The 27,765-nt window shown below is 45.2% G+C and overlaps 1 protein-coding gene across 3 annotated transcripts in view; it reads left to right on the forward strand.

The window, feature by feature from the left end:
* ARMC9 (armadillo repeat containing 9) overlaps positions 1-27,765 on the forward strand; it is a 183,235-nt gene that overhangs the window by 52,788 nt on the left and 102,682 nt on the right. For 2 of the 3 annotated variants that reach the window (XM_023193881.2, XM_023193882.2), the window contains exons 10-15: positions 4,325-4,359; positions 6,712-6,823; positions 10,680-10,772; positions 21,780-21,870; positions 23,704-23,827; positions 27,362-27,501. In XM_023193881.2, coding sequence (XP_023049649.2) covers positions 4,325-4,359; positions 6,712-6,823; positions 10,680-10,772; positions 21,780-21,870; positions 23,704-23,827; positions 27,362-27,501 — 595 coding nt within the window. The remainder of the gene's footprint in view (positions 1-4,324; positions 4,360-6,711; positions 6,824-10,679; positions 10,773-21,779; positions 21,871-23,703; positions 23,828-27,361; positions 27,502-27,765) is intronic. The other variant, XM_023193880.2, reaches the window with a different exon arrangement.

Here is a 27,765-nt window from a genome sequence, read left to right on the forward strand (position 1 = left end):
CTTTTCTTTTCTTTTCTTTTCTTTTCTTTTCTTTTCTTTTCTTTTCTTTTCTTTTCTTCTCTTTTCTCTTTTCTTTTCTCTTCTCTTGTCTCTTCTGTCTTGTCTCTTCTCTTCTCTTCTTCTCTTTTCGAGATGGAGTCTGGCTCTGTCGCCCAGGGTGGAGTGCAGCAGTGTGATCTCTGCTCACTGTAACCTCCGCCTCCCAGATTCATGCGATTCTCCTGCCTCAGTCTCCCAAGTAGCTGGGATCACAGGCATGAGCCACTGCTCCCATCCATGCTAATATTTTAGTATGGCTGTGTCCTTACTTGACCCATATGACTTGTTATCTTAGCTTCTTGGTCTCTGTAATGTGTTAAATGAATAATTTTTTTCTTTTTTGATACAAGGTCTCACTCTGTTGCCCAGGCTGGAGTGCAATGGTGTGATTTTGGCTCACTACAGCCTCAACCTCCTAGGCTGAAGCAATCCTCTCACCTCAGCCTCCCGAGTAACTGGGACCACAGGCACACGCCATCACGCCCCGCTAATTTTTTTTTTTTTTTTAGAGATAGGGTTTCATCATGTTGCTCTGGCTGGTCTCAGACTCCTGGGCTCAAGTGATCCTCCTGCCTCAGCCTCCCAAAGTGTTGGGAGTACAGGCGTGAACCTCTGTGCCCAGCTAGATGAATAATTTAGATGACATTTCAAACTTGCTTTCTAAACTCACTATTTAAGCCAACAACAGGAATAGGTAATTTCTTTATTAAAACAATCAAGGGTTAAAAAGTATAAAAACATATCTGCATGATCTGAGCCATTTTTTAAATTTAAATTTAAATTTTGTTTGTTTTTTTGAGATGGAATTTTGCTGTCACCCAGGCTGGAGTGTAGTGGTGTGATCATAGCTCACTGCAAGCTCCGCCTCCTGGGTTCAAGCGATTCTCCTGCCTCAGCCTCCCTGGTAGCTGTGACTACAGGTGTGCACCACCACACCCAGCTAATTTTTTGTATTTTTAATAGAGATGGAGTGTCACCATGTTGGCCACGCTGGTCTGGAACTCCTGACCTCAAGTGATTTGCCCGCCTCAGCCTCCCAAAGTGCTGGGTTTACAGGCTGGGGCCACTGTGCCTGGCTGATCTGCGCCATTTAAAAGTGGTGCTTGGCTGGGCACGGTTTGACTGGGTTGAACCCGGTAGGCAGAGGTTGCAGTGAGCTGAGATCGTGCCACTGCACTCCAGACTGGGTGACAGAGCGAGACTATGTCTCAAAAAAAAAGTTATGGACCAGAGTTGGGTTTCTCCAAGTTTATAGTGCAGGCATGTCCGCTGGGGACCTGGCTGAAGTGTAGGTTCTGGTTCAGGAGGTCTGGGACGGTACCCAAAATTCTGCATTTTCAATGAGATCTGGATGATGCTGCTTGTCTGAGGGGCACACTTTGAGTAGCAGGGGGCTGCAGAGTCCAGAAATAAACCTAAGGAAAGTTGTATACCTAGCAGACAATGGAGGTAGGAAAGGGGTGGTTTATTTCATGGGTCACGGAGTCAGATGCTGTCAGGGCTAGGAAGTGTGTGAAGCAGCTGGTGTCAGGCTGTAGGGAGCTCTGGGGCCTGAAGATGATGTTTCTTCCACCTTAGTGTTCACGTTCAAATTTAAAAAGGAAGAACAAAAAGGAGGTGAAGAAAAAGAGAGGGAGGAAGCAAGATGTACTGATGGAAGCATTTTGAGGTGCTACTGGATGGCCTGGGTGGGACTTACATGGCGCAGCATAACTGGCTCTCAGGGAACAAGAAAACAAAGTTGCATGCGTCACTCACACCGCAGAGGAAAACAGCACGAACTCCAGAAGGATGAAATCTCTAAACGTAAAAAATAAAGCTATGAAAATGTTAGAAGAATTGAGAGAATGTGTGTATCACCTTGAGGTAGGTAGACCTTCTGAAGCAGGACTGAAATCCATGAAAACAATCTGGTATCACATGAGGCATGAAGGCAAAGTCAAAAAGCAGGTCATGTCTATGAAAAATAATGGGCACTATCACTAAAATTTAAGAAAGTAAACTGTTTTCGGCCGGGTGCGGTGGCTAACGCCTGTAATCCCAGCACTTTGGGAGGCCGAGGCGGGCGGATCACGAGGTCAGGAGATCGAGACCATCCTGGCTAACACGGTGAAACCCCGTCTCTACTAAAAATACAAAAAATAGCCGGGTGTGGTGGCGGGCGCCTGTAGTCCCAGCTACCAGGGAGGCTGAGGCAGGAGAATGGCGTGAACCTGGGAGGCGGAGCTTGCAGTGAGCCAAGATTGCACCACTGCACTCCAATCTGGGCCACAGAGCGAGACTCCATCTCAAAAAAAAAAAAAAAAAAGAAAGTAAACTGTTTTCTACCCTTTGAATTGATGGAAGTTTTAGGATGATAGGATCCAGTACTGATAATGAAAAAGGAAAGCTCTCCTTCAGTGCGGGACATCTGGCAATGTTTATCAGAATTGAAACTCACATACCCTTAGATCTAGATTTTGCAAGTCTAGCTTAGCTCACAAAACAAAATATCAGTAAGTACAAGCATGATGACGCACACCCATAATCCCAGCTACTCTGGAGGCTGAGGCGGGAGGATTGCTTGAGCCCATGAGTTCAAGACCAGTCTGGGCAATATAGTGAGACCCTGTCTGTAAAAAAAAAAAAAAAAGTTTAAGTATCATTAAATGACAATAACATTTTTAACAAGGCTTTTGTAATTTTATGCACGCAAAGAGGGGAGAATCATAAAATGTGTCCTCAAGTGCCCATCACCCAGCTTGATCAATAAATGGCATTTCACTAATCTTGCTTTCTTTCTTCTCTACTTATTCCCTGCCCCCACCCTGGAGTTCTTTAAAATCCAATTCCAAACATGTCATGTCACCTGTAAATTATTCAATATACATCTCTAACTGATCAGAGACTTTAATATACAAACACATAGCCACAACACCAAATACAGTTAACACTAATTCCTTGGTATCTAATACCAGTCCACTCCATATTCAGATTTCCCTTATTTTCTCAAAATATCTTTTTACACTTGGTTTATTTGAGTCAGTTCAAACAAGCACCACACACTGTATCTGCTTATATGTTTCTCAAATGTATTTTAGTACATACATAATACAGCACTGCCTATAGTGGCAAAAAGACACACACACATACACAATAAATGGGACAAGAATCTCCGTAAAGTAGGCAATGATTTTGCCTATAGACAGGATCAGAATTAGAGTGGGGTGGAAGAGGGGTTGTTAATGTTTTTTAAACACCTCTAGAATGTTTGACTTGGTACAAAGTGCACATTTTTATACTTGAAGAGAAAATCTTAATAAAAAAGCCAGAATAATATAATGATTTCATATTGCTTTTGTTTTTCATAATGTATTTAACTAGGCAGCTTGAAACGCCCCTGGGAGTTTGGTCAGGGAGAAACCATCGTTTTCTTTTCTTTTTTGTTTTTTTGAGACAGAGTTTCGCTCTTGTTGCCCAGGCTGGAGTGCAATGGTGTGATCTCAGCTCACCACAACCTCTGCCTTCTGGGTTCAAGCGATTCTCCTACCTCAGCCTCCCGAGTAGCTGGGATTACAGGCATGCGCCACCACACTCGGCTAATTTTGTATTTTCAGTAGAGACAGGAACCCATCGTTTTCTATAGAGGTTTTTTTTTTTTTTTTTTTGGTTGTTTGCTTTTGTTTTTTTCTAAAGAAAATAAAAGAATCAAAGAATGGTTACACCATAGGCAGAGCAGCCTCTACAGAGTTTTGCTTGGAGTGATGTAACATTAAACCAGGGCTGGGTAGGCTGTGAGCTGGATCAGTGGTGTGTAACTTTAGTTTGGGTTGATTTTTACATCATGTGTGACTTTGGTTGGTGAATCCTGGTGGATTAAAACTTTGCACATTTGGGCCGGGCGCAGCGGCTCACACCTGTAATCCCAGCACTTTGGGAGGCCGAGGTGGACGGATCACAAGGTCAGGAGATCGAGACCATCCTGGCTAACACAGTGAAACCCCATCTCTACTAAAAATACAAAACAAAATTAGCCGGGTGTGGTGGCGGGTGCCTGTAATCCCAGCTACTGGGGAGGCTGAGGCAGGAGAATGGCAGGAACCTGGGAGGCGGAGCTTGCAGTGAGCCGAGACTGGGCCACTGCACTCTAGCCTGAACGGCAGAGCAAGACTCCATCTCAAAAAAAAAAAAAAAAAAAAACCTAACTTGCACATCTGTTGATTACATGCTATTAGGGTGATTTGGGATCCATGCATTGCTATCAGTGTTTAACACCATCCGTTTTCTTCTGTCCTCTTCCCCCCAGGCATCCACCATGTTACGAGCCTCCTTGGCACCCGTGTAAGTAACTACTCTTAGGAATTTTTATTAAGGAGAACAGCAATGTGTAAAATGGGAATTCAAAATGTCTTTAATAAACACTCCGCAGCCTAGCTTAGAGGAATGTCTTTGAGCTAGAGCTACATGTGAATATTAAAGGAAATACGAGTACTTACAAGTAATGTTGTTAAACTAGAATTATCTTTTATTGCATGTGTGTGTTTTGTTTTTTTTTTTTGAGATGGAGTTTCGCTCTTGTTGCCCAGGCTGGAGTGCAGTGGCGCAATCTCAGCTCACTGCAACCTCCGCCTCCTGGATTCCAGCGATTGTCCTGCCTCAGCCTCCCGATTATAGGCGTATGCCACCATGCCCGGCTAATTTTGTGTTTTTATTAGAGACAGGGTTTCTCCATGTTGGTCAGGCTGGTCTCTCGAATACCCAACCACAAGTGATCCACCCCCTTTGACCTCCCAAAGTGCTGGGATTATAGATGTGAGCCACCGTGCCCAGCCATCTTATATTGTTAATTCTATTCTTTTGGTAAGGAAGCCTCATACGAAAAAAACTGTAGAATTGTTCATATGGTATTGTATAGAAATAAATTTAATCTACTATCATAGTGCAATCCACAGAGTGTTGCACTGTCTGAATTTGTGTTGTCTGCTGGTTCACACTGTGATCAGGGCCATGGGCAGCCCTGTGTGTGCCTGAGCACTCCTGTCCTGATGAGTTGGGCTGCCCCCCTTGGGAGTGTCTGATGCTGTGGTGGCAAGGGAGTTGAGAACCTTTGACTTGGACATGAGGACCAGGGTGGCTTCTGGGACCCTCTGAGCCAGCTTTGCGGGGGAGGAGGGGAAGATAGGGGTGCTGTGTGATTCCTCACAGCATTCCTCCTCCCTCAGCCCTGCCTGAGTCTGACCTTGACCCCACGCTTTATTCTCTCCTACCACTTTGGCAGCAATATCACTGCACAGACTGCTAGGGTTAAAAGCCCACTCCTGCTACCCTCCCTGGGACCAGGGATTACTTATTTAATTTCTTTGTGCCTCAGTTCCTCACTTATAAAAGAGGAGAATCATAGTAATTCTATTTTAGGATTGTTGTGAGGATCAAAATTAGTTAATACATATACAACACTTAGCATTTGGCGTAATACTGTAGTATTACACCAAAATGAGGAAACCATCGTTGATACGGTACTGTAAACTAGACTGCAAAGCTCATTTAGTTTCACCCGTTTTTCCATGCCCTCTAATCTCCTTTTCTACAATAAAACAACAACAAAACAAAGCATGAAGACACTTGTTTTAGCAACAAGGAAGCTGAGGTGAATCCTTTGGTTTCTGGCTGACCGAAGGTGAGTGGCGGGGCAGTCTGAGCTGTGTGAATCTCAAATCCGAGGTCTCTCCTCACTGAAACCTGGCTCCCCAGAGGTCTTTGCAGTCTCCCTGAGGAGGGTCTGCAAATTGTCCTACAACCCATCTCCTGCCTATATTCCCATGCTGCTTCCTGACCACACCATCTACCTCCTTGGAGGGCTGAGCCACCCGCCTAATTACTCTTTTTTTCTTTTTTTTCTTTTTTTTTGAGACAGAGTCTTGCTGTGTCTTGCCTAGGCCGGAGTGCAGTGGTGCAATCTCAGCTCACTGCAGCCTCCACCTCCTGGGTTCAAGCGATTCTTCTGTCTCAGCCTCCCGAGTAGCTGGGACTACAGGCGTGTGTCACTATGCCTGGCTAATTTTGTGTAGAGACGGGGTTTTACCACGTTGGCCAGGCTGGTCTCGAACTCCTGACCTTAGGTGATCCACCTGCCTAGGCCTCCCAAAGTGCTGGGATTACAGGCATGAGCCAACATGTCCGGCCTCTGCCTACTTACTCTTCACACTTGTTTTCTGACTGTCATTCATATTCCCCCAGTCCAGTCGCTCAGGCTTGAGAGGAACACTGGCTTCAGGTGTTTAGGTAGAACTCTTGGGGCCTACTGATGCTAATTGTCTTTGAACTATATCCAGAATTCTAAACAGAACTTCGGTGGAAAGTCAAGATGCCCCCAAGGTGATTTCCTCCCCATCCTAGGGAGGTCTGGCTGAAGGTGAATGTAGGGGTTTCTAAATCTGTTCAGACAAAGACTCCTTGTTTTAGGAAAAATGTTAAACAGAACCTAAGTCCATCCAACAGAACAGGCAGAGCTGAGCTGGTTGAAGCTGAGGTAGGAGCCTAGAACCCAGCCCTCCCTCCAAGTGGAAGCCAGGAGGTCATGCTGGGAGCCCAGGGGAACAGCAGGCTCTAGCTCCGGTGTCTTGATGCTCAGGAGGTGTAACAAACATGCCCTTTTGCCCTTTTCTTTCTCTTTGAACTTGTGTTGCTGAGTAGGAAATTGAAGGATGTCCCATTACTGCCCTCCTTGGATTATGAGAAACTGAAGAAGGATTTGATTTTGGGGAGTGACCGCTTGAAAGCCTTCTTGTTGCAGGCTCTACGCTGGGTAGGTACCTTTGTCTTAAAGTTAGAAAACAAAACCAAACCAGTGCTGCTTTCTTGGCTGGCTACCTTGCTTGTATCTTTTAACCCATCTTGCAGAAATCATTCTTCCCCGCTGTCTGCTGACACCAAGAACAGAAGTCGAAAGCCACTTCTGAAGATAGCCTGGGCCTCCTTTGAGAAACTCCTATATTATGGCAATTGTGATGTCATGAGTTAGGTAAATGAATTTCAAGGCCTGAGAGACTGCACCTTTGTGTAGCCCTTTCCTGGCCATGAGCCCCACTCTACTTGTGGGGGCCTGCGTGTGAGTGCATGGAGTCAGGGTTGCCCACGGTCCCACAGAGGTTCTGTATTCAGGCACTGCTGTGTGGGCACCCTGGAGAGGCGCCAAGGAAAGACCTGCTCACAAGGCCTAAAGGAAGTGGCCTGGTCCCCATCGTTACTTCTCTCCCTAGTGTTCAGATTGAGTGCAGTTGAAGTCAGCAATTGATTCTCAAGCTTTTTAGTGTCAGACCCCTTTCCACTCTCAAAAATTACTGAGGACCTCAGAGAGCTTTCATTTATGTGAATTTTGTCTACCAATATTTACAGCATTTGGAATTAAAACTGAGAGGATTTACCTGGGCATGGTGGCTCAAGCCTATAATCCCAGCATACTGGGAGGCCAAGGCAGGTGGATCACCTGAGGTCAGGAGTTCAAGACCATCCTGGCCAACATGGCAAAACCCCATCTCTACTAAAAATACAAAAAATTAGCCAGGCATGGTGGCAGGTGCCTGTAGTCCCAGCTACTCAGGAGACTGAGGCAGGAGAATTGCTTGAACCCGGAAGGCAGAGGTTCCAGTGAGCCAAGATCACACCACTTCACTCCAGCCTGGGCGACAGAGTGAGACACCACCTCAAAAAAAAAAACAAAAAACAAACGCTGAAGATTTGAAGTATATGTTTATTAATTCATTTAAAATGAGCAGTAATGAATGACATGTTAACATAAATAACATTTTTTGTGACAAATACTACTTTCCAAACAACAACAAAATTGTGAGAAAAGCAGCATTGTTCTGCAGTTGTCTTCAATGTCTGGCTTGATGGAAGACAGGTGGATTCTTATGTCTGCTTTGTGTTTGATTGTCAGTGTCACACTTCATACAGCCTCCCAGAGATTGATCATAAAAAAGGCATTGTCATATCTTAGTATTATGAAAATTGTGACCTTGCAGACCCCCTAAAGGGCTTGGGGGACCTCTCAGGGTTCTCTGAACCACACTGTGAGAACTGCTGACTCAAGCCAACACTGATTGAGCCAGCAGTTTTTTTTTGTTTTTTTTGTTTTTTTTTTTTTTTTGAGACGAAGTCTTGCTCTGTCGCCCGGGCTGGGGTGCAGTGGCCAGATCTCAGCTCACTGCAAGCTCCGCCTCCCGGGTTTATGCCATTCTCCTGCCTCAGCCTCCCAAGTAGCTGGGACTACAGGCGCCCGCCACCTCGCCCAGCTAGTTTTCTGTATTTTTAGTAGAGACGGGGTTTCACCGTGTTAGCCAGGATGGTCTCGATCTCCTGACCTCGTGATCCGCCCGTCTCGGCCTCCCAAAGTGCTGGGATTACAGGCTTGAGCCACCGCGCCCGGCCGAGCCAGCAGTTCTTTAACTGAACAGTCCATTCTAATTCATTAGCATCAGACACCTTCATGGACCCCCGAATTTCAAGGTATCTTGGCATAAGGATCCTTAACAATTTCCCATCTGTGGATAGAAACAGTTCTCACATGGCCGGGCACAGTGGCTCAAGCCTGTAATCCCAGCACTTTGGGAGGCCGAGACGGGCGGATCACGAGGTCAGGAGATCGAGACCATCCTGGCGAACATGGTGAAACCCCGTCTCTACTAAAAATACAGAAAACTAGCTGGGCGAGGTGGCGGGCACCTGTAGTCCCAGCTACTTGGGAGGCTGAGGCAGGAGAATGGCATGAACCCGGGAGGCGGAGCTTGCAGTGAGCTGAGATCTGGCCACTGCACCCCAGCCTGGGCAACAGAGCAAGACTTCGTCTCAAAAAACAAACAAACAAACAAAAAAAGAAACAGTTCTCACTTGCATGCTTCTATGATAGTGCTTCCGGAAGTACGTCTTGAGGACTCGAACGACGTATCCAGGATCCACAGGAAGAGTCCTATGGACAAGCAGTGATGTCTGCTCTGGTTTTGTTTGGGTCAGGACTAGAGTGGGTGGGGCAGCATGAGTCATCCACAGTGGCCATCTCCTCCCTGGCCATTTGCCTCTCTCTGCTCAAGCTCTCAAACTCATCTTTTATGCGGCTCTTGGTTTACTGACACTGCACTTCCTCTCAGTCCGTGCTATTCCTGAGCCTCTTGCTGAGACAGGGTATTCCTTTGCTGAGAGAGTGACATCCTCACAGAATAACCAGGAAAGGTGAACAGGTTTCTAATGTTTTTGTCTGTGTCCCTCTCCAGTGCCCCCACCCGGCTTCTTGCCCCTGCTTCAAACTCAAGTGAACTCAACAGAAGGGTAGCAGCACCCCAGTGTGACATTCCAGGCACACCCTGGCCATGATGGTCACGTCTGTTGGCAGTGCCTGCTCTGGAGGCCTTCCCGGCTCTCCTTCCAGCCCAGAGCATCTGATGCTTTGGCCTGTGCTCTTGCCCATGCTAAGAACCAGCATATTCCTTGCACATCCAGCTTCTCTTTGGCTAGAAGCAGGGCTTACAGCCTCAGGATTTTTATCTAGTAGGATTTTCCTGAAAGAACAAGGATATTTGCTCACTCTGTTACATGCTTTTTCATATCCCACCTCACACCTGTACACACCCATGTGCACACATACACACAGCCATTATACTAGCTCTGTGGACATTGCATAAATTTTTACTTGTAGCAACATGACAGACTTATGGCTTTCTAAAATCTACAAAATTCTAGCCAGCTACCTCTACACTCATGTGTGCACGTACGCACACATGCACACACACGCATAGGCACATGCACTGTATCACTCTGTCATTCCCTATAGGATAGGATAGAGTGAATTTGTTGGCAGAGCATGCATTCAGAGTGCTCGACTGTCAGCCCTGGGCCCCTCCCACTGAGCCCACGCCACTGTGCCCTGTATTGTACTTCCCTGAGCTAGACCTCACTTCCCTATCCCCCACCATACTCACGCTCCCCTGTGCTGGTTAATAGGCAGCCTTTCCTGCAGGGGCCAGCTTCTGAGCCCCTTTATACAAGAAATGCTTCTCTGGGCATGGATGAGCTCTTCCATATCTGCACACTTGCAGTCTGAGCATTTTGCTGCCTCACTTCTCTGAAGAGTTCACGTGTATGAATTGGCTCCCTGTGTCACCCATTAGGAAGCACATGATAGGTTCTTTTTTTTTTTTTGAGACAGAGTCTTGCTCTGTCACACAGGCTGGAGTGCAGTGGCGTGATCTTGGCTCACTGCAAGCTCTGCTTCCTGGGTTCACGTCATTCTCCTGCCGCAGCCTCCTGAGTAGCTGGGATTACAGGCGCCTGCCACCACACCCAGCTAATTTTTTTGTATTTTTAGTAGAGACGGGGTTTCCTTGTGTTAGCCAGGATGGTCTCGATCTCCTGACCTTTTGATCCACCTGCCTCAGCCTCCCAAAGTGCTGGGATTACAGGCGTGAGCCACCGCACCCGGCCCACATCAAAGTTTCTTGTTTTGGTTGGCCGGTTAACTTGCCACCACCTCCCCAGCTGAATATTACTTACTTTGTTTGCTTAAATGTGTAGTTACTGATAACTGCCATTTAAAACACGCCTGCTATGTGAAACTTTTCTCCATGGTAAGACTTAGGTCTTGCTGCTTTTGTTTCTCCTTGCTCCAGCGCTTGACCACATCCCACCCTGGAGAGCAGAGGGAGACGGTTCTGCAGGCCTACATCAGCAACGACCTCTTGGACTGTCATAGCCACAACCAGGTCGGTAAGAGGTGGGCCATGGCCTTCAATTCTAGGGAATGATCTCAGTAGATGAGGGAAGCTTTAATTTGTATACACATTTTCAGCATTGTAACTTTATGCCAGCCTTGAGTTCATGAGGTCTTTTGCTCACCCTAGGCATTGGCCTACTTTTCGCTTCTAGTGAAGAGTTCTAAACAAGTTAGAACTGCTTGATTCATCATCTCTGGAGCTCTTTTCTGCCGTTTTTCCTTTTCTCAAATTCCCAACTCTTTACCTCACCTCACTGCTTGCCATGAGTCCTGAAAACTGAATATGACTTTGGAGGGACAAGGTAAATAAGCAAATCCAGGTTGTTTACATATGGGCCTGACGAAAAATGTCTTGAACACAGTACTTACGTACAGTTTTGGACCAGATAGGTCTACTGATCCTGTGGGAAAAGTATGAGATTTGGGGTAAAATAAACTGGCTTTCAAACTTCTGCTCTACCACTCATTAGCCAGGTCACCATAAGCAAGTTACTCAGTCTCAGGCGCCTCCTCATCTGGGCAAGGAGTTGCGCCTGCCTCGGGAGGTTGTTGGGATGATTACATCCAGTCATGTGTGGGAAGTCCTTAGCCCCATGCCTGGCACCAAGTAGTCACTACATGGGCTTTCTCTTCTGTCCTTGCCTCTCCTGTCTGTATCTGCACCAATCTTCACTGGACAGGAGGAGGATCAGGATTTTGAATTTGACACATGTTAAGAGGGTACTACATTTTGTTATTTGGTTGAAATTTTATTCAGAGTGCTGTAAAAATGTAAAGCTGTGGTTAAACTTCACAATGTGTGCACTGAGTGGAGTACCAAATGCTCTGAACGCTCACTGATTAAACAGCTGTCATAGGCCATTTCCTGCTGCTATAACAGAATACCACAGATAGGGTAATTTATAAACAGTCCAAGTGTATTGTGCTCACAGTTCTCGAGTCTAGGAAGTCCAAGAGCATGGCGCCAGCATCTGGCAAGAGTTATCCCAAAGCAAAAGGCAGAAGGCAGAAGTGAGCATGCAAGACAGAGAATGGGGGTTGAAGCTGTCTTTTTATCAGGAGCCTACTCACACAATAACTAATGGCATTAATCCATTAATGCCTAATGTCCTCTTAAAGTTCCCACCTCCCTGTACTACTACATTGGCAATTAAATGTCGATAGGAGTTTTGGTGGGGACATTTAAACCATAGCAGCAGACCCTGGGAAAGTGATTTATACATTCATCTGTTGTGCATACAGGCAATACAATTTGAGTTTTGAGTTGCCAGTTTACTCTCTGAATGTAGTCTTAATGCTCTCATGAAAGAGATGTGTTAAGTTTGAAAATACTCTCATATTCTTGACTAATTTTCTTGCTTTTTTTTTCTGTTTGGATTTATAATGGCATTGAATCCAGCCTACAAGGCATGAAGCACCTGAATAATATATTGTTATAACTTCCAAACTCAAATTCGAAGAGTAAAGTCAATACTGATTATTTCTAACGCTATTTCATTGAGTCGAAGATACACTTTTCCCCCCCATTTTAACATCTTTGCTATTAGGGTGTATCTGACAGTCAGTGGCATATTATAGTTTAATTGGCAGTATTTTTTTTTCCTTTCTTGATTATGTATAAAATGAGAATGTGTCCTCTGATGAAAGGTGTGTTGGGTTTTGTCATCTGTGTTTTTTGTCAAAAATGCAGTGAACTCTGTAGCCATTGAAGAGAGTAATGTCTTCCTCAAGTCACTATATGTAATTGCTGTGGTTTACTTATATATATATTTTGAGATGGAGTCTCACTCTTGTCACCCAGGCTGGAGTACAGTGGCGCAATCTCAGCTCACTGCAACCTCCACCTCCTGGGTTCAAGCAATTCTCCTGCCTCAGCCTCCTGAGTAGCTGTGATTACAGGCGCCCGCCACCACACACAGCTAATTTTTGTATTTTTAGTAGAAATGGGGTTTCGCCATGTTGGCCAGGCTAGTCTCGAACTCCTGACCTCAGGTGATCCACCTCAGCCTCCCAAAGTGCTGGGATTACAAGCGTGAGCCACTGCCCCCAGCTATGGTTTATTTATTTATTTTGAGATGGAATTTCACTCTAGTCACCCAGGCTGGAGTACAGTGGCACGATCTCGGCTCACTGCGACCTCCATCTCCTGGGTTCAAGCAATTCTCCTGCCTCAGCCTCCTGAGTAGCTGGGATTACAGGCATGCGCCACCACGCCTAATTTTGTATTTTTAGTAGAGACAGGGGTTTCTCCATGTTGGTCAGGCTGGTCTCGAACTCCTGACCTCAGGTGATCCACCCACCTCAGCCTCCCAAAGTGCTGGGATTACAGACATGAGCCACTGTGCCTGGCCTGGTTTATTTTTTTAAGAAGAAATGAGCTGCTGGGTGCAGTGGCCCACACCTATAATTTCAGCACTTTGGGAGGCCAAGGTGGGCAGATCAGGAGGTCAGGAGATCAAGACCAGCCTGGCCAACATGGTGAAACCCTGTCTCTACTAAAAATACAAAAATTAGCAAGGGATGGTGGCACATGCCTGTAATCCCAGCTACCCAGGAAGCTAAGGAAGGAGAATCACTTGAACCCGGGAGATGGAGGTTGCAGTGAGCGGAGATGGCACCACTGCATTCCAGCCTGGTGACAGAGCGTCTCAAAAAAAAAAAGAAGAAGAAGAAATGAGCTGAACCCTTGAACACTTTTACACTGCTAGTGGCAATGTAAATTAGTACAACCACTATGGGAAACAGTATGGCAATTCCTTAAAGAACCGGGCGCGGTGGCTCAAGCCTGTAATCCCAGCGCTTTGGGAGGCCGAGACGGGCGGATCACGAGGTCAGGAGATCGAGACCATCCTGGCTAACACTGTGAAACCCCGTCTCTACTAAAAAAATACAAAAAACTAGCCGGGTGAGGTGGCGGGCGCCTGTAGTCCCAGCTACTTGGGAGGCTGAGGCAGGAGAATGGCGTAAACCCGGGAGGCGGAGCTTGCAGTGAGCTGAGATCCAGCCACTGCACTCCAGCCCGGGAGACAGAGCGAGACTCCATCTCAAAAAAAAAAAAAAAGAACTCAACGTACAACTACCATTTGGTCCAACAATCCCACTACTGGCCATCCACCCAAAGGAAAAGAAGTCATTATATGAAAAAGACACATACCCACACATGTTTTCATTTTGCAGTTACAAAGATTTGGAACCAACCTAAGTGCCCATCAACAAACGAGCAGATAAAGAAAATGTAGTATATATACAGCATGGGATACCACTCAGCCATAAAAAGGAATGAAATAATGTCTTTTGCTGCAACTTGAATGGAGCTGGAGGCCATTATTCTTTTTTTTTTTTTTTTGAGACAGAGTCTTGCTCTGTCACCCAGGCTGGAGTGCAATGGCCAGATCTCAGCTCACTGCAAGCTCTGCCTCCCGGGTTCACACCATTCTCCTGCCTCAGCCTCCCGAGTGGCTGGGACTATAGGCGCCCACCACCTCGCCCGGCTAGTTTTTTGTATTTTTTAGTAGAGACGGGGTTTCACAGTGTTAGCCAGGATGGTCTCGATCTCCTGACCTCGTGATCCCCCCCGTCTCGGCCGCCCAAAGTGCTGGGATTACAGGCTTGAGCCACCGCGCCCGGCCTGGAGGCCATTATTCTAAGTGAAGTAACTTAGGAGTGGAAAACCAAATATCGTATGTTCTCACTTATAAGTGGGAGCTGAGATATGAGGATGCAAACAAAAATGTTATAATGGACCTTGCACAGGTGGCAGTGTTCACTGTACCCAATGGGTGCACTGAAGACTCAAAAGTCACCACTAAATAACTTATCCCTGTAATTAAAAACCACCTGTACCTCACAAACTTGAAATAATTTTTTTTTTTTTAAAGAAAGAAGAAATAGGCTAGGTGTGGTGGCTCATGCCTATAACCCCAGCAGTTTGGGAGGCCTGAGGTGGGCAGATCACTTGAGGTCAGGCGTTCGAGACCAGCCTGGCCAACATGGTGAAACCCTGTCTCTACTAAAAATGCAAAAATTAGCCAGGTGTGATGTGCTCACCTGTAATCCCAGCTACTTGGGAAGCTGAGGCAGGAGAATTGCTTAAACCCAGGAGGCGGAGATTGCAGTGAGCTGAGATTGCGCCACTGGACTCCAGCCTGGGTGGCAGACTGAGACTCTATCTCAAAAAAAAAAAAAAAAAAAGAAATGAGTTGAAGTTCTCTTAAGATGTCAGAGAATCTAGCCGGGCACAGTGGCTCAAGCCTGTAATCCCAGCACTTTGGGAGGCTGAGACAGGCGGATCACGAGGTCAGGAGATCGAGACTATCCTGGCTAACACGGTGAAACCCCGTCTCTACTAAAAAAATACAAAAAACTACCCAGGCGAGGTGGCAGGCGCCTGTAGTCCCAGCCACTCGGGAGGCTGCGGCAGGAGAATGGCGTAAACCCGGGAGGCAGAGCTTGCAGTGAGCTGAGGTCCGGCCACTGCACTCCAGCCTGGGCGACAGAGCGAGACTCCATCTCAAAAAAAAAAAAAAAAAAAAAAAAAAAGTGATTTGTTTTTTCTAAGACCAGCCCAGCGGGCGCAAAAGAACCAGCGGGTAGGCAAGTGTAGGAGCAAAACTGCACAGTTTATTTTTGGTCACCTAAGGTGTGGGAGAGAAGTCTGTCGGCCTCCGGCAAAGGAGGCTGGCAGAGTCCCCCGGTGCGGCTCTCGGACGGACTTCCCACAGTCCCGACATCCCGACAGCAGTGGGGCTGTGAGAAGACCGCGTGGCTCACTGGCCGAGAGTGGCTTTTCTAGGAGTGGGAGGGCAATAGGCGGGGCACGGGCGTGTCAGGGGGCGTTCCGCAGGTGCGACCAGGTAAATCTTGGTCTCTTCTGATTGATGTCACCTGGCGCATGCCCAGTTGATCTGCACCCTCCCAGGCGCCGGCTGCATTTTCGCGCGCAGGGGAAGAGTTGGGAGGGGGGATGAAGAACCCGGAAGTGCACCATCTTGCCTCCGTTCGTCCAAACAAAAAGATGTCAGAGAATCTGCAGGGCAGAAAGACTCCTTGCCCAACATGGATGCTGTGTCACTATGGGACCAAGGTAAACTAGCCTGTACAGACAGGAAATTGAACTCGGTCCATTCCTCTCCCATAGTGGTTCTCAAAGTTTAATGTGCATTGTTATCTCCTGGAGGTCTCATTAAAACAGATCACTGGGTCCCACAAACAGTTTTCATTCAATAGATCTACAGTGGGGCCCATGGATTTTCATTTCCAACAAGTTTTCCCATGATGCTAATACTGCTGGTCCAGGATGCTTTGAGAATTACAGCTCGAGTATTGGGGGAACCCACCCCCAATACTTCAACGTGGGTTCTTTCTATTTTCCGTAAGTATCAGCTGGCTGAGAAATAAAGAGAGACAGTTTAGAGAGGAATTTTACAGCTGGACCGTCGGGAGTGACATCACATATTGGTAGGAACATGATGCCCACCTGAGCCTCAAACCAGCAAGTTTTTATTAAGGGTTTCAAAAAGGGAGGGGGTATAAGAACAAGGAGTAGGTATAAAGATCACATGCTTCAAAGGGCAAAAAGCAGAACTAATAAGGGTCTAACAAAGATCACATGCTTCTGAGGGAACAGGACAAAGGGCAAAAGCAGAACTACTGATAAGGGTCTATGTTCAGCAGTGCGTGTATTGTCTTGATAAACATCTTAAACAACAGAAAACAGGATTCGAGAGCAGAGAGCCGGTCTGACCACAAATTTACCAGGGTGGAGTTTTTCCCCACCCTAGTAAGCCTGAGGGCACTGCAGGAGACCAGGGCATATCTCAGTCCTTATCTCAACCACCTAAAGCAGACATTCCCAGAGTGGCCATTTATAGACCTCCCCCGAGGAATGCATTCCTTTCCCAGGGTACTAATATTCCTTGCTAGGAAAATAATTTAGCTATATCTTCCCTACTTGCGTGTCTGTTTGTAGGCTCTCTGCAAGAAGAAAAAATATGACTGTTTTTGCCTGACCCTACAGGCAGTCATCCCTTATGGTTGTCTTCCCTTGTTCCCTAAAAATCGCTGTTATTCTGTTCTTTTTCAAGGTGCACTGATTTCCTGTTGTTCAAACACACGTTTTACAATCAATATGTACAGTTAACACAGTTATCACAGTGGTCCTCAGGTGACGTACATCCTCAGCTTACAAAGATAACAGGATTAAGAGATTAAAGACAGGCATAAGAAATAATAAAAGTATTATTTGGAAACTGATAAATGTCCATATTAAAATGAAATCTTCACAATTTATGGTCCTCTGCCGCAGCTCCAGCTGGTCCCTCCATTCAGGGCCCCTGACTTCCTGCAACACTCAAGACCAAAAACTTGAATGGAGCCAAATTTAATGAAATTATAGAGAACTGAATTTTTCATTTTTAGCTGAATTCTTAGTTTCTAGACTTCATAAATATCTCCCTCCATATCTTTAAGCATCTTACCCATTTTTACGTGTACAGTTCAGTAGTATTAAACGCATTCATAATGTGCAACCATCACGTGCCATCCATCTCCATAAATAACTTTTCTCTTGTAAAACTGAAACTCTGTAGCCATTAAGCAAGAATTCTCCATTCCCCTACTCCAGGTCCCTGGCAGATTCCCATTCTACTATGTCTCTATGATTGTGACTTCTCCAAATACCTCATATAAGTAGAATTGTACAGTATTTTTCTTTTTGTGACTGGCTTATTTCACTTAACTAATGTCCTCAGATTCATCCATGTAGCATATGTTAGAATTTCTTTCCTTTTTAAGGCTAATATTTCATTGTATGGATGGACCATATTTTGCATATCTATCTGTTCCTCCATCAGCGGACATTTGCATTGCCTCCACCTTTTGGCTACTGCGAATAGTGCTGCTGTGAAGTGTGCATGCACATCCTGACTGTTGTGTTAATCTACCCCTTGCTTTTTCTTTATAGTTTTCCCATCTATGTATATATCCTGCATAATACAGCATTTGCTTTTGTGCTGAGTAGCAAGCACCAGCCTCGCTCTGCAAGGAAACAGTACTGTGCCCGTGTTAGATGAAGTTAGCTAGGAGAAGATGGCATAAACCAAAGTTTGGGATGACATTCGGACATAGCTTCCCTGAGCACTTATTGATCCGCTCCGGGAACATTGGTCATCAAAGGTGGGAGACAGTCCTGGGAAACACAGAGCGTCTGGCAGAATTGAAAGGTCAGCCAGGTACCAGTTGTCCAACAGCAATATTTATTTATTTTTTAATTTTTTGAGACAGTCTCACTCTGTTGCCCAGGCTGGACTGCAGTGGTGCGATCTTGACTCACTGCAACCTCTGTCTGCTGGGTTCAAGCAATTCTCCCACCTCAGCCTCCTGAGTAGCTGGGACTATAGGTGCGTGCCACCACGCCCAACTAATTTTTGTGTTTTTATTACAGATGGGGTTTCGCCATGTTGGCCAGGCTGGTCTCGAACTCCTGACCTCAGGTGATCCACCTGCCTCAGCCTCCCAAATTGCTGAGATTACAGGCGTGAACCACTGCACCCGGCCCAGCAGCAATATTTATGCCCAAGGGCAATGGTGAGCTGCTTTGTATTTTGTCTCTTAAGCTCACCTGATCTCCTCCTAGTTCTCAGGGGTTGATCACTTGAGAACACTTCTGTGGCAGTAGAAAGACTGTTCACAGCTAATCCACAAAGCAGGGCATGGAAAGGGGAGCTGGAACTTCACTAGCATATGTTCAGGGTTGTCCAAATGCAGATAAGTCTGGGCTCGTCTCACCAGCTACTTTGTACTCTGTTTAAAAATTAGGACATGGTGCACTACTTTGGAACATGGGCAGCATTTACTAAAACTGAATACCCGTGTCCTAGCAAAGCCACTCCTAAGTAAGCCCCAACCAAAACGTGCCCATATGTTCACTAAAAAATATGCAAGAATATTCATAGCTGCACTTCTAGAACCAAAACACTGGCTGCAACCCAAATGTCCATCAGCAGTAGAGTGAATACCTGTGATGTATTTGTAAAATGGGATACCTCGAGCAATGAGAAGGAATACAGCAGAGACCCTGGGTGAATATCTCAAACATATTGTTGAATGAAAAAGTCAAACATAAGAGAATATATAATATATGGTTTCATTTATCAAAAAATTTAAAGCCAAGCAACATGAATCTGTGATGTTAGAAGCCAGGAGAGAGGTCACCCTTGGTTTGAAATGGGGTTCTGGAAGGGCTTTTGGGACGATGATCATGTTCTGTTTCTTGATCTGTTTACTAGTTAGCCACATGTTCACCTTGAGAACACTCATCAGGCTGTACTTGTAGTGCAGTTCCTGTGTAGATGCTATACTTCAACAAAAATTCGACCTAAATTGGTGTAATGGTAACAGGCATCTTGGGGATGACAGCCTTTGATATGTTGCCTTCTTGAATCAGCTGAGTTTAGTCTGGAAAACATTCTGGTGCATAGCTGCTGTCCAGGAGTCTCTTCACCAAACATGTGTTGATTCCTTTCACCTCTTTCCTGAATTGGATCTGTGTTTCCAGTGTCTGATATTATCTTATTTCTTGACTTGTTCTCTCGGTTGGTGGAACACATCCTTTAGTTAATAGTATCTAGAGAAAAAGTGCACATGAAGTATATATTTTGAGATCATATATGGTCAAGAAATGTCGTCATTCTTTGTATAGAATCCTAGATTGTAAATAATTTTCCTTCAGAATTTTGAAGACATTACTCCATTATCTTTTAGGTTCCAGTTTTGCTGTTCAGAAATCCAAAGCCAGCTGGGTACAGTGGCTCATGCCTATAATTCTAGCACTTTGGGAGGCCAAGGCAGGAGGATCACTTGAGCCCAGGAATTTGTGAGCAGCTGAGAAAAAAAAATTTTTTTTAAATTAACCAGACACGTTGGCATGCGCCTGTAGTCCCAGCTAACTCAGAAGGCTGAGGCGGGAGGATTGCTTGAGCCCAAGAGGTTGAGGCTCTGAGCTGTGATCACGCTACTGCACTCCATCCTAGGCAACAAAGTGAGACCTTGACTCAAAAAATTTAAAACAGAAATCCAAAGCTATTCCAATTCTTTATCTTTCATATGTGACCTGTTTCTCTCTCGAGAAGCATATTGAATCTTCCCAGTTTCCCACTGATGTCCTTCATGAGGTATATTTTAATCCATTGTTTTGAGCACTTTGTGGACCCTTTCAATCTGACAGCTTCCATTTTGGGAACTTTTTCTTGAGTTATTTTGTTGAGGATTTCTTCCTTCTGTTTTCTGTGTTCTCGCTCTGAATGTTGAACCTCCTGAACTGGTTTTCTATTTTTCTTATAGTTTCGCTCATATTTTCTACTTTTTGTTCCATCCTTTGGGAGATTTCTTTCTTTTTTTTTTTTTTTTTTTTTTTTTTTTTTTTTTTTTTTTTTTTTTTTGAGACTGTCTCACTCTGCTGCCCTGGCACAATCTCATCTCACTGCAACCTCTGCCTCCTGGGTTCAAGCAATCCTCCTGCCTCAGCCTCCCAAGTAGCTGGGATTACAGGTGTGTGCCACCACGCCTGGCTAATTTTTGTATTTTTGTAGAGACGGGGTTTCACCATGTTGGCCAGGCTGGTCTCAAACTCCTGACCTCGAGTGATCTGCCCACCTCGGCCTCCCAAAGTGCTGGGATTACAGGCATGAACCACCCTGCCCAGCCTCCCTAAAAGATTTCTTCATCTTTATTTTCTGACCCTTCTGTTGAAACTTTTATTTCCTTTTTGATAGCTTTCTCTTGTTTCATGGATATAATACAGTTTCTTGTATCTTTGAGGATATTAGTGATGAATTTTTATTCAATTTTTAGTTTTCTTCTCCCTGCACAGTCTCATTTACTCCAAGCCCGCCCCCGCCCCATTTGTTTTGGCCTCCTGGTAGAAACTCTTCTCGGATGTCTGGTAGTCCTTGATGATCTCCTAATGAGAGATTTGGAGTGAAGGGGACTACAAAGCCATTGAGTGTGATGGTGGGGCCTGTCGATGGATAGCTCCATCCAGGGGGATCTGGGTGGGCCGTTTGCTGCGAACCTCTGATTTCATAGTCTCTCGTTCTTTCCCCTTGCGCTGGTCATTTCGCTGTGAGAATAGTCTTCTAATCTTGGGCCTAGAGGGAAAGGGTCTGGTTGCCAGGGTCCTGGGAGCCAAGTTTTGGGGTGGCCCTCTGTTCCACATTCATTCTGCATTTAGACACTAACCCCCCTCTCCATTTTGTTCTAGAACCCCTGCAACCCTTGCTCTCCTCTGCCTGGTGTCCCCCATCCACAGACCCTTTGCCACCCTCACAGGGGAGCACCCTCTCCCCTGCCCTGTGCTGAGAGGTGCGCAGGACTCACATGAGTGGGATCCAGCTGCTGCTTAAACAACTTCCATTCATTCGTCTTTATTTTTCTTCAGCTCTTAAGCCCTTTGAGGAGTGAATAATGGAAACGGTAATTCCACAGTGCCCGTTGCTGCCTTGAGATTTGACCTTCTTGGGCCTGCTAAGCTTCTTGCCATGCTGCATTCCCGCTTCCAGAATTGTGGCGGTATTGTTTCTCGTGCTGTTCTCTCTGTCCTTGGGAATTATCTTTTTTAACGGTCCATTTATTGTAATTTTACTGTGGTTTAGAGGGAGCCAAATTAGGCATGTGTCTTGGATCTGCCATTCTAACCTGGAAAACAGCAGCAACGGTAACAGCAAACAGGACTGCTTCCTTTGTGCCAGTCACTGTTCTGAGGGCTTTGTATAATTAATTCATTTAATTTGGAAATCTGACTTAACGTATTTTTGCCAAGTCTCATCAAATTTCAGCTGGAAATCAAGGCTTCCAGATGAAATGTTTGGCTTTAGTCTGTTTATTTCACCTCTAATAAGTTCAGGCAGAGGAAGAGAACTACCAGACCCAAAGAGGAGACATATGTTTATCTCTCCCTTTTCTTAACCTTGTTGTTTTTCCTCTTGACTTTTTCCCCCAGCAGAGTGTGCTTCAGTTGCTGCACTCCAAGAGTGACGTGGTGCGGCAGTATGTGGCCAGGCTCATCAATGCTTTTGCGTCACTGGCAGAAGGTGAGACATCAGCTTTGCTTCAAAGAGAAGAGCTTGGTCGTATTGATGTGCTTTTTCCTTTGAAAATGAGCGTTCCTCCCAAGTTTCTTGGAGATGACACTTCCTCAGTTTGTTACTGTTTAATTTATCTAAGGTCTTTTGTGAAAATTAATTGTTGTCATATTGCTTTCATTTATGTCAGAGCACATTTAGACAGTTTTGGGGTTTATTTTGTAAACCTCCCGGTTTTATTTTATAAAGCTTTCTGGTTTTGTAACATAGCAACATTTTATATTGCTTTCAAGTATATCACAGGTAATGAATGCATTTTCTATAATTTCCTACTTAAGGCAAAAATACGTGAAACAATTATGGCAAAATAAGCTTAGTGAAACAAAGCAGACGCCAGTAAACACTGCACCATTTCCTTCGGAAGACTATGACCTCTTAAATCAAAGGATTTGAAAACTCTGAAAATAACATGCCCCCATAACTGAATTTAAAATGATTCTGCAAAGTGCCATTATCTTCCATAAGTTCTTATTTATTTGAGCTCTTTATAATGTGAATAAAGGGAGTTTTCAAATTATGAATATATGATACTCCAAAACTTTGTTCATTTGTTCGTTCATTCTTCCATCCTTTTGGCAGACATTTATGATACGCCAGGATATGTTACTGAGGACCATTCATATGATAATACTGTTGAAACTTATGTCTGAAATTAACATCTTCCATATCAATTCAGAAGTCCACAGCAGGCTAGTGACCCTTCTGGGCTTATTACAGGGTCCCAGGTATGGCATCCTGCTTCTTCTCCAGGACTTGTACAGAGAGTGTGGACGGAAGCATTCCTTGGCTGCCTCTGTTGTGAAGACTTAAGGGCTCATAACACACACATCTACCCCTCTTTTCTCCTTGTAGATCTGACTGTTGGATTCAGGATTTCATGGAAAAAAAGGACAGTGCTCCCCACAAGGACACAGCAATGAATTATGTTTAGCTCACAAGAAGAGTGGTTTTTCTAGTCATCAGATATTTCATTGAATAAAACCAACTTTTGGAAGAAATATCTTTTAATAAGTTTTGTGGGGGTTTTGTGTTTTTTTTTTGTTTTTGTTTGTGTTTTTGTTTTGAGACAGAGTCTCACTCTGTCATCCAGGCTGGAGTACAGTGCCATGATCTCGGCTCACTGTAGCCTCAACTGCCCGGGCTCAAGCAATCTTCCTCCCGCCTCAGCCCCGCAATTAGCGGGGTCAACAAGTGTGCATCATCATACCTGGCTAATTTTCCTTAGTTTCTGTGGAGATGAGGTTATGCCCTGTTGTCCAGGCTGGTCTCCAATGCCTCAGCTCAAACAATCCACCTGCCTCAGCCTCCAAAAGTGCTAGGATTATAGGCATGAGCCAACCAATACGTTTTTGTTTGTTTGTTTTGAGATGGAATCTCGCTCGCTCTGTCATTCAGGCTGGAGTGCAGTGGTGCGATCTCAGCTCACTGCAACCTGCCTCCCAGGGTCAAGCAATGCTTCTGCTTCAGCCTCCCGAGTAGCTGGGTTTACAGGCACCTGCTACCACGCCCAGCTAATTTTTGTATTTTTAGTAGAGACGGGATTTCACCATGTTGGCCAGGCTTGTCTCGATCTCCTCAGGTGATCTGCCGGCCTCAGCCTCCCAAACTGCTGGGATTGTAGGCATGAGCCACTGCACCCTGCCCAGTAAGTTTTTTAGAACATAAAATTACCCAAACTCTACTGTATTATGTGCAAAGTAAGTTTTCATGGAAAGTGGTTTTGTAGCATACCAGATAAATTATTTCTGTCTTTCACCTGTTTCCTCTCGGGTGTATCATCAGGTCGCCTCTACCTCGCCCAGAACACAAAGGTGCTACGGATGCTGGAGGGAAGACTGAAGGAGGAGGACAAGGACATCATCACCAGGGAGAATGTTCTTGGGGCCCTGCAGAAGTTCAGCCTCAGGTAATGATTGTGCAGTAGGTCACGGCGTCTCCTGTGAGATCAGATTGAATTAAAATTCCCATGGCAACCCAGGAGGTAGATGGTATTTTTCCACTACACTTTGGAGAGGTTGGATGACTCTCTAAGACAGAACTAGAAAGCTTATCTCTAATCCACTAAACTATCCTGCTTGAAACTGCTGGAGATGGAGGAAGACATTTTCAAAGCACCATCGGATTTTCCTAATGGACATTATCGAGTGCCAGCCATGCAGGATTGTGTCTCGGGGCATGTGCAGGGCTTAGAGACAGATACATGAATCAGACCTGATAGAGCCTCAGCCCTCAAGTTACTTCCAGTCCCCTATGGGAGCCACACACATGAATGCACATCCCAGCGGAGTGTCAGAGGCAGTCCTGTGGAAGTCAGGGTTAGGGCCTTCTGACCTTGTCCATGATCCCAGCAGCCCACCCCATGGGCTCAGCCTAGACCGTCATGACTTGGAGCCGATGGGGCTGGGCTAATTTCTATATTTTTAGTACAGATGGGGTTTCATCATGTTGGCCAGGCTGGCCTTGAACTCCTGACCTCAGGAGTCAAGGTGATCTGCCCACCTCAGCCTCCCAAAGTGCTAGAATTAACAGGCGTGAGTCACCGCACCCGGCCCCATAGTCGTCAGTTAACGGCTTTGTTGAGATGTGTTTACATACCGTAATATTCCCCCATATTAAACATACAATTGAAGGATTTTTAGTATATTTACAAAGTTGTGCAGTCACCACCACAATCCAGGTTTAGGACATTTCCATCACCACAAAAAGAAACCTCATACCCATTTACAGTCACTCCTCATTCCTACCCACAGGCCCTGGTAGCCACAAATCTGCTTTCTGTCAATTGACTTGGACATTTCATATAAATGGAATCATGTAGCGTGTGCTCTTTTGTGACTGGCTTCTCTTACTTAGCATCGCGTTTGCAAGGTTCATCCATGTAGCAGCATGTGTCAGGGCCTCATTCCTTTTGTGGCTGAATATGATACTCCATTATGGCTACACCACATTGTTTGTTTGTTTGTTTTGGAGACGGAGTCTCACTCTGTCACCCAGACTGGAATGCAGTGGCGCAATCTCGGCTCACTGCAACCTCCACCTCCCGGGTTCAAGCAATTCTCCTGCTTCAGCCTCCTGGGTAGCTGGGATTACAGGCGTGCACCACCACACCCGGCTAATTTTTGTATTTTTAGTAGAGAGGGGGTTTCACCATGTTGGTCAGCCTGGTCTCGAACTCCTAACCTCATGATTCACCCGCCTCGGCCTCCCAAAGTGCTGGGATTACAGGCGTGAGCCTCTGTGCCCGGCCCACACCAGTTTGTTTGTCCTTCAGTTGATCGGCATTTGGGTTGTTTGCATTTTTGGCCAGTATGCATAATGCTGCTGTGAACGTTTCAGCACAAGTCTTCATGTGGACATATGTTTCCTTTTCTCATGGACTGGCGTCTGGGAGAGTAATTGCTGGGACATATGGTAATTTTTTCAGAGTTTTTATTCTCTCATGATCACCTGAAGTTCTCTTTGACTTTCTTGAGAACTCTAGTCCCTGGAGTCTTCAACTTTTTTCTATCGGTCCTCTTCTGAACACACTTTCTTCCCATCAAATGTGGTTAACATTAAACTGACTCACAGATAACCAGAAGCCTGCATAGTGAAATGGTCTAAGCATGTGTGTGTTTAGCGGGGGAAGGGATAGGTATTTGTATCTACTATTTGCCAACTCCCTGCTAATGAAAATTCTTTGTTCTAACTATATGAATTGAAAAGAACTCTAAGTGATCTGCAGTGTCATTACTTCCTCAGAGCATACAAACAGTTCATTTCTGTTTGTTTATAGAGAGAACTTTGCTCAGTGTTGACCATTTTGGGGAAGTGTTTAGAAATTCAATAACTATAGTTAAGTAACAGATAGAAGTTATGGTGAAAAACATACTTCCTCCTGGTAATGCAAATATTTACTGCCTGCTTATCTTTTCCTCCAAATGATAATTTAAGCTTTTTTGTTCTGTAAATGTGCTTAACCTTTTTGCAGTTTTCCCGAGTCTCTGCAATAAATGGAGAAGATAGCTAGTTACCAAGAGAGTGCAGTCTTAACTGTATTCTAATAAGCCACCCTGATTGGGTCAGTGTAGTGTTTAAGAACAGGATGAACAGATAAACTGGCTCTGCTGTTCTGTCCTGAGCAGTGGTTTCGCCAGAATCTGCTCATCAGAAGATGTGCAGATCTGGCTTCTCTGTGGCATGTCAGTTTTCTACTAATCCAGATGGCATCTCATAATGATACCACACTTAGTCTCACTAATTCTTAAGGCTAACCTGATGACATTCACCATCACACATTTTGATGGGGTATTGAATTTTGTAGGATTCTACACCTGAACTTTGGGTGGAAAATCATTCCTTATAATTTGCATTTACCAGGTCATTAAACTACACTTACTCTATAGAAATGTGAATCAAAATGATGTTAAGCTAGGCTTTTGCTCCTCCTTTTTTTCTTTATTTTCATGCAGCCCAGAGTGCCTAGACCTGGATTACAGAGAGTTTAGGTGAAAATCTATTTGTCAGCCGGTGCAGTGGCTTATGCCTGTAATCCCAGCACTTTGGGAGGTTGAGGTGGGCGGATCAGCTGAGCTCGGGAGTTCGAGACCAGCCTGGCCAACATGGAGAAACCCCATCTCTACTAAAAATACAAAATTAGCCGGGTGTGGTGGTGCATGCCTGTAATCCCAGCTACTTGGCAGGCTGAGGCAGGAGAATCGCTTGAACCCAGGAGGCAGAGGTTGCAGTGAGCCTAGATCGTGCCATTGCACTCCAGCCTAGGCAACAAGAGCAAAACTCCATCACAAAAAGAAGAAAAAACCTATTTGTTAAAGAAGTATTTCTATGGTCCTGTTTCCTGAGTTAAGTAAACCAAAAGCTACCAATGAATATTTATTAGATATTTGAAGTAATGCTCTACTAATTTTAAATATTGAAAAGGAGACTTTCAAAGTAGGAGACCTCCTTACCGCCTTTATCCCTGAAATGTAAAGAATTTTTGTTATTTCAATTGTATGGGTTTAATAAAAATATTCCTCAGAGTCTGTGTCTTCAGTAAGTTTGTCTTTTCTGATATACATTCACATTACTGTTTACTCTTTTTTTTTTTTTTTGAGACAGAGTCTTGCTCCATCGCCCAGGCTGGAGTGCAGTGGTGTGATCTCAGGTCACTGCAACCTCTGCCTCCTGGATTCAAGCAATTCTCATGCCTCAGCCTCTCAAGTAGCTGGGATTACAGGCACCGCCACCATGCCTGGCTAATTTTTACATTTTTAGTAGACACGGGGTTTCACCATGTTAGCCAGGCTTGTCTCCAACTCCTGACCTCAGGTGATCCGTCTGCCTTGGCCTCCCAAAGTGCTGGGATCACAGGCATGAGCCACTGCACCAAGCCTACTGTTTCCTCTTACACGAAAAGTTTCTTGGCAGTTTTTATTTACAGTAGGCTGTTTCTTCCCAGGCGCCCCCTGCAGACAGCGATGATTCAAGACGGCCTCATCTTCTGGCTGGTTGATGCTCTGAAGGACCCCGACTGCCTGTCTGACTACACGCTGGAGTACTCGGTGGCTTTGCTTATGAACCTCTGTCTCCGCAGCGCAGGTCTCAGCCCCCAACCCTCATTCTATTGCAAGAAGGGGAAGAGATATTGACCTTTGAAGCTGGGTTTCTAGTGAGCACGATGTGGTTTGCTTTTAGTCTCGTAGAAAAGTAAAAACAGAAAAAAGAGTGGAAAGCATTTCCAACTAGGTATCAAGCTGTTGAATCCCTGAAGACAAAATCCCTTCTCACCCTGGAAAAAATGTCTTGTATATATGTAGTGCCCATATTAAGAGGAGACTAAGTTCATTTACATTTCTCTTTATT

The sequence above is a fragment of the Piliocolobus tephrosceles genome, chromosome 11 (assembly GCF_002776525.5).
Source record: "Piliocolobus tephrosceles isolate RC106 chromosome 11, ASM277652v3, whole genome shotgun sequence".
NCBI lineage: Eukaryota > Metazoa > Chordata > Mammalia > Primates > Cercopithecidae > Piliocolobus > Piliocolobus tephrosceles.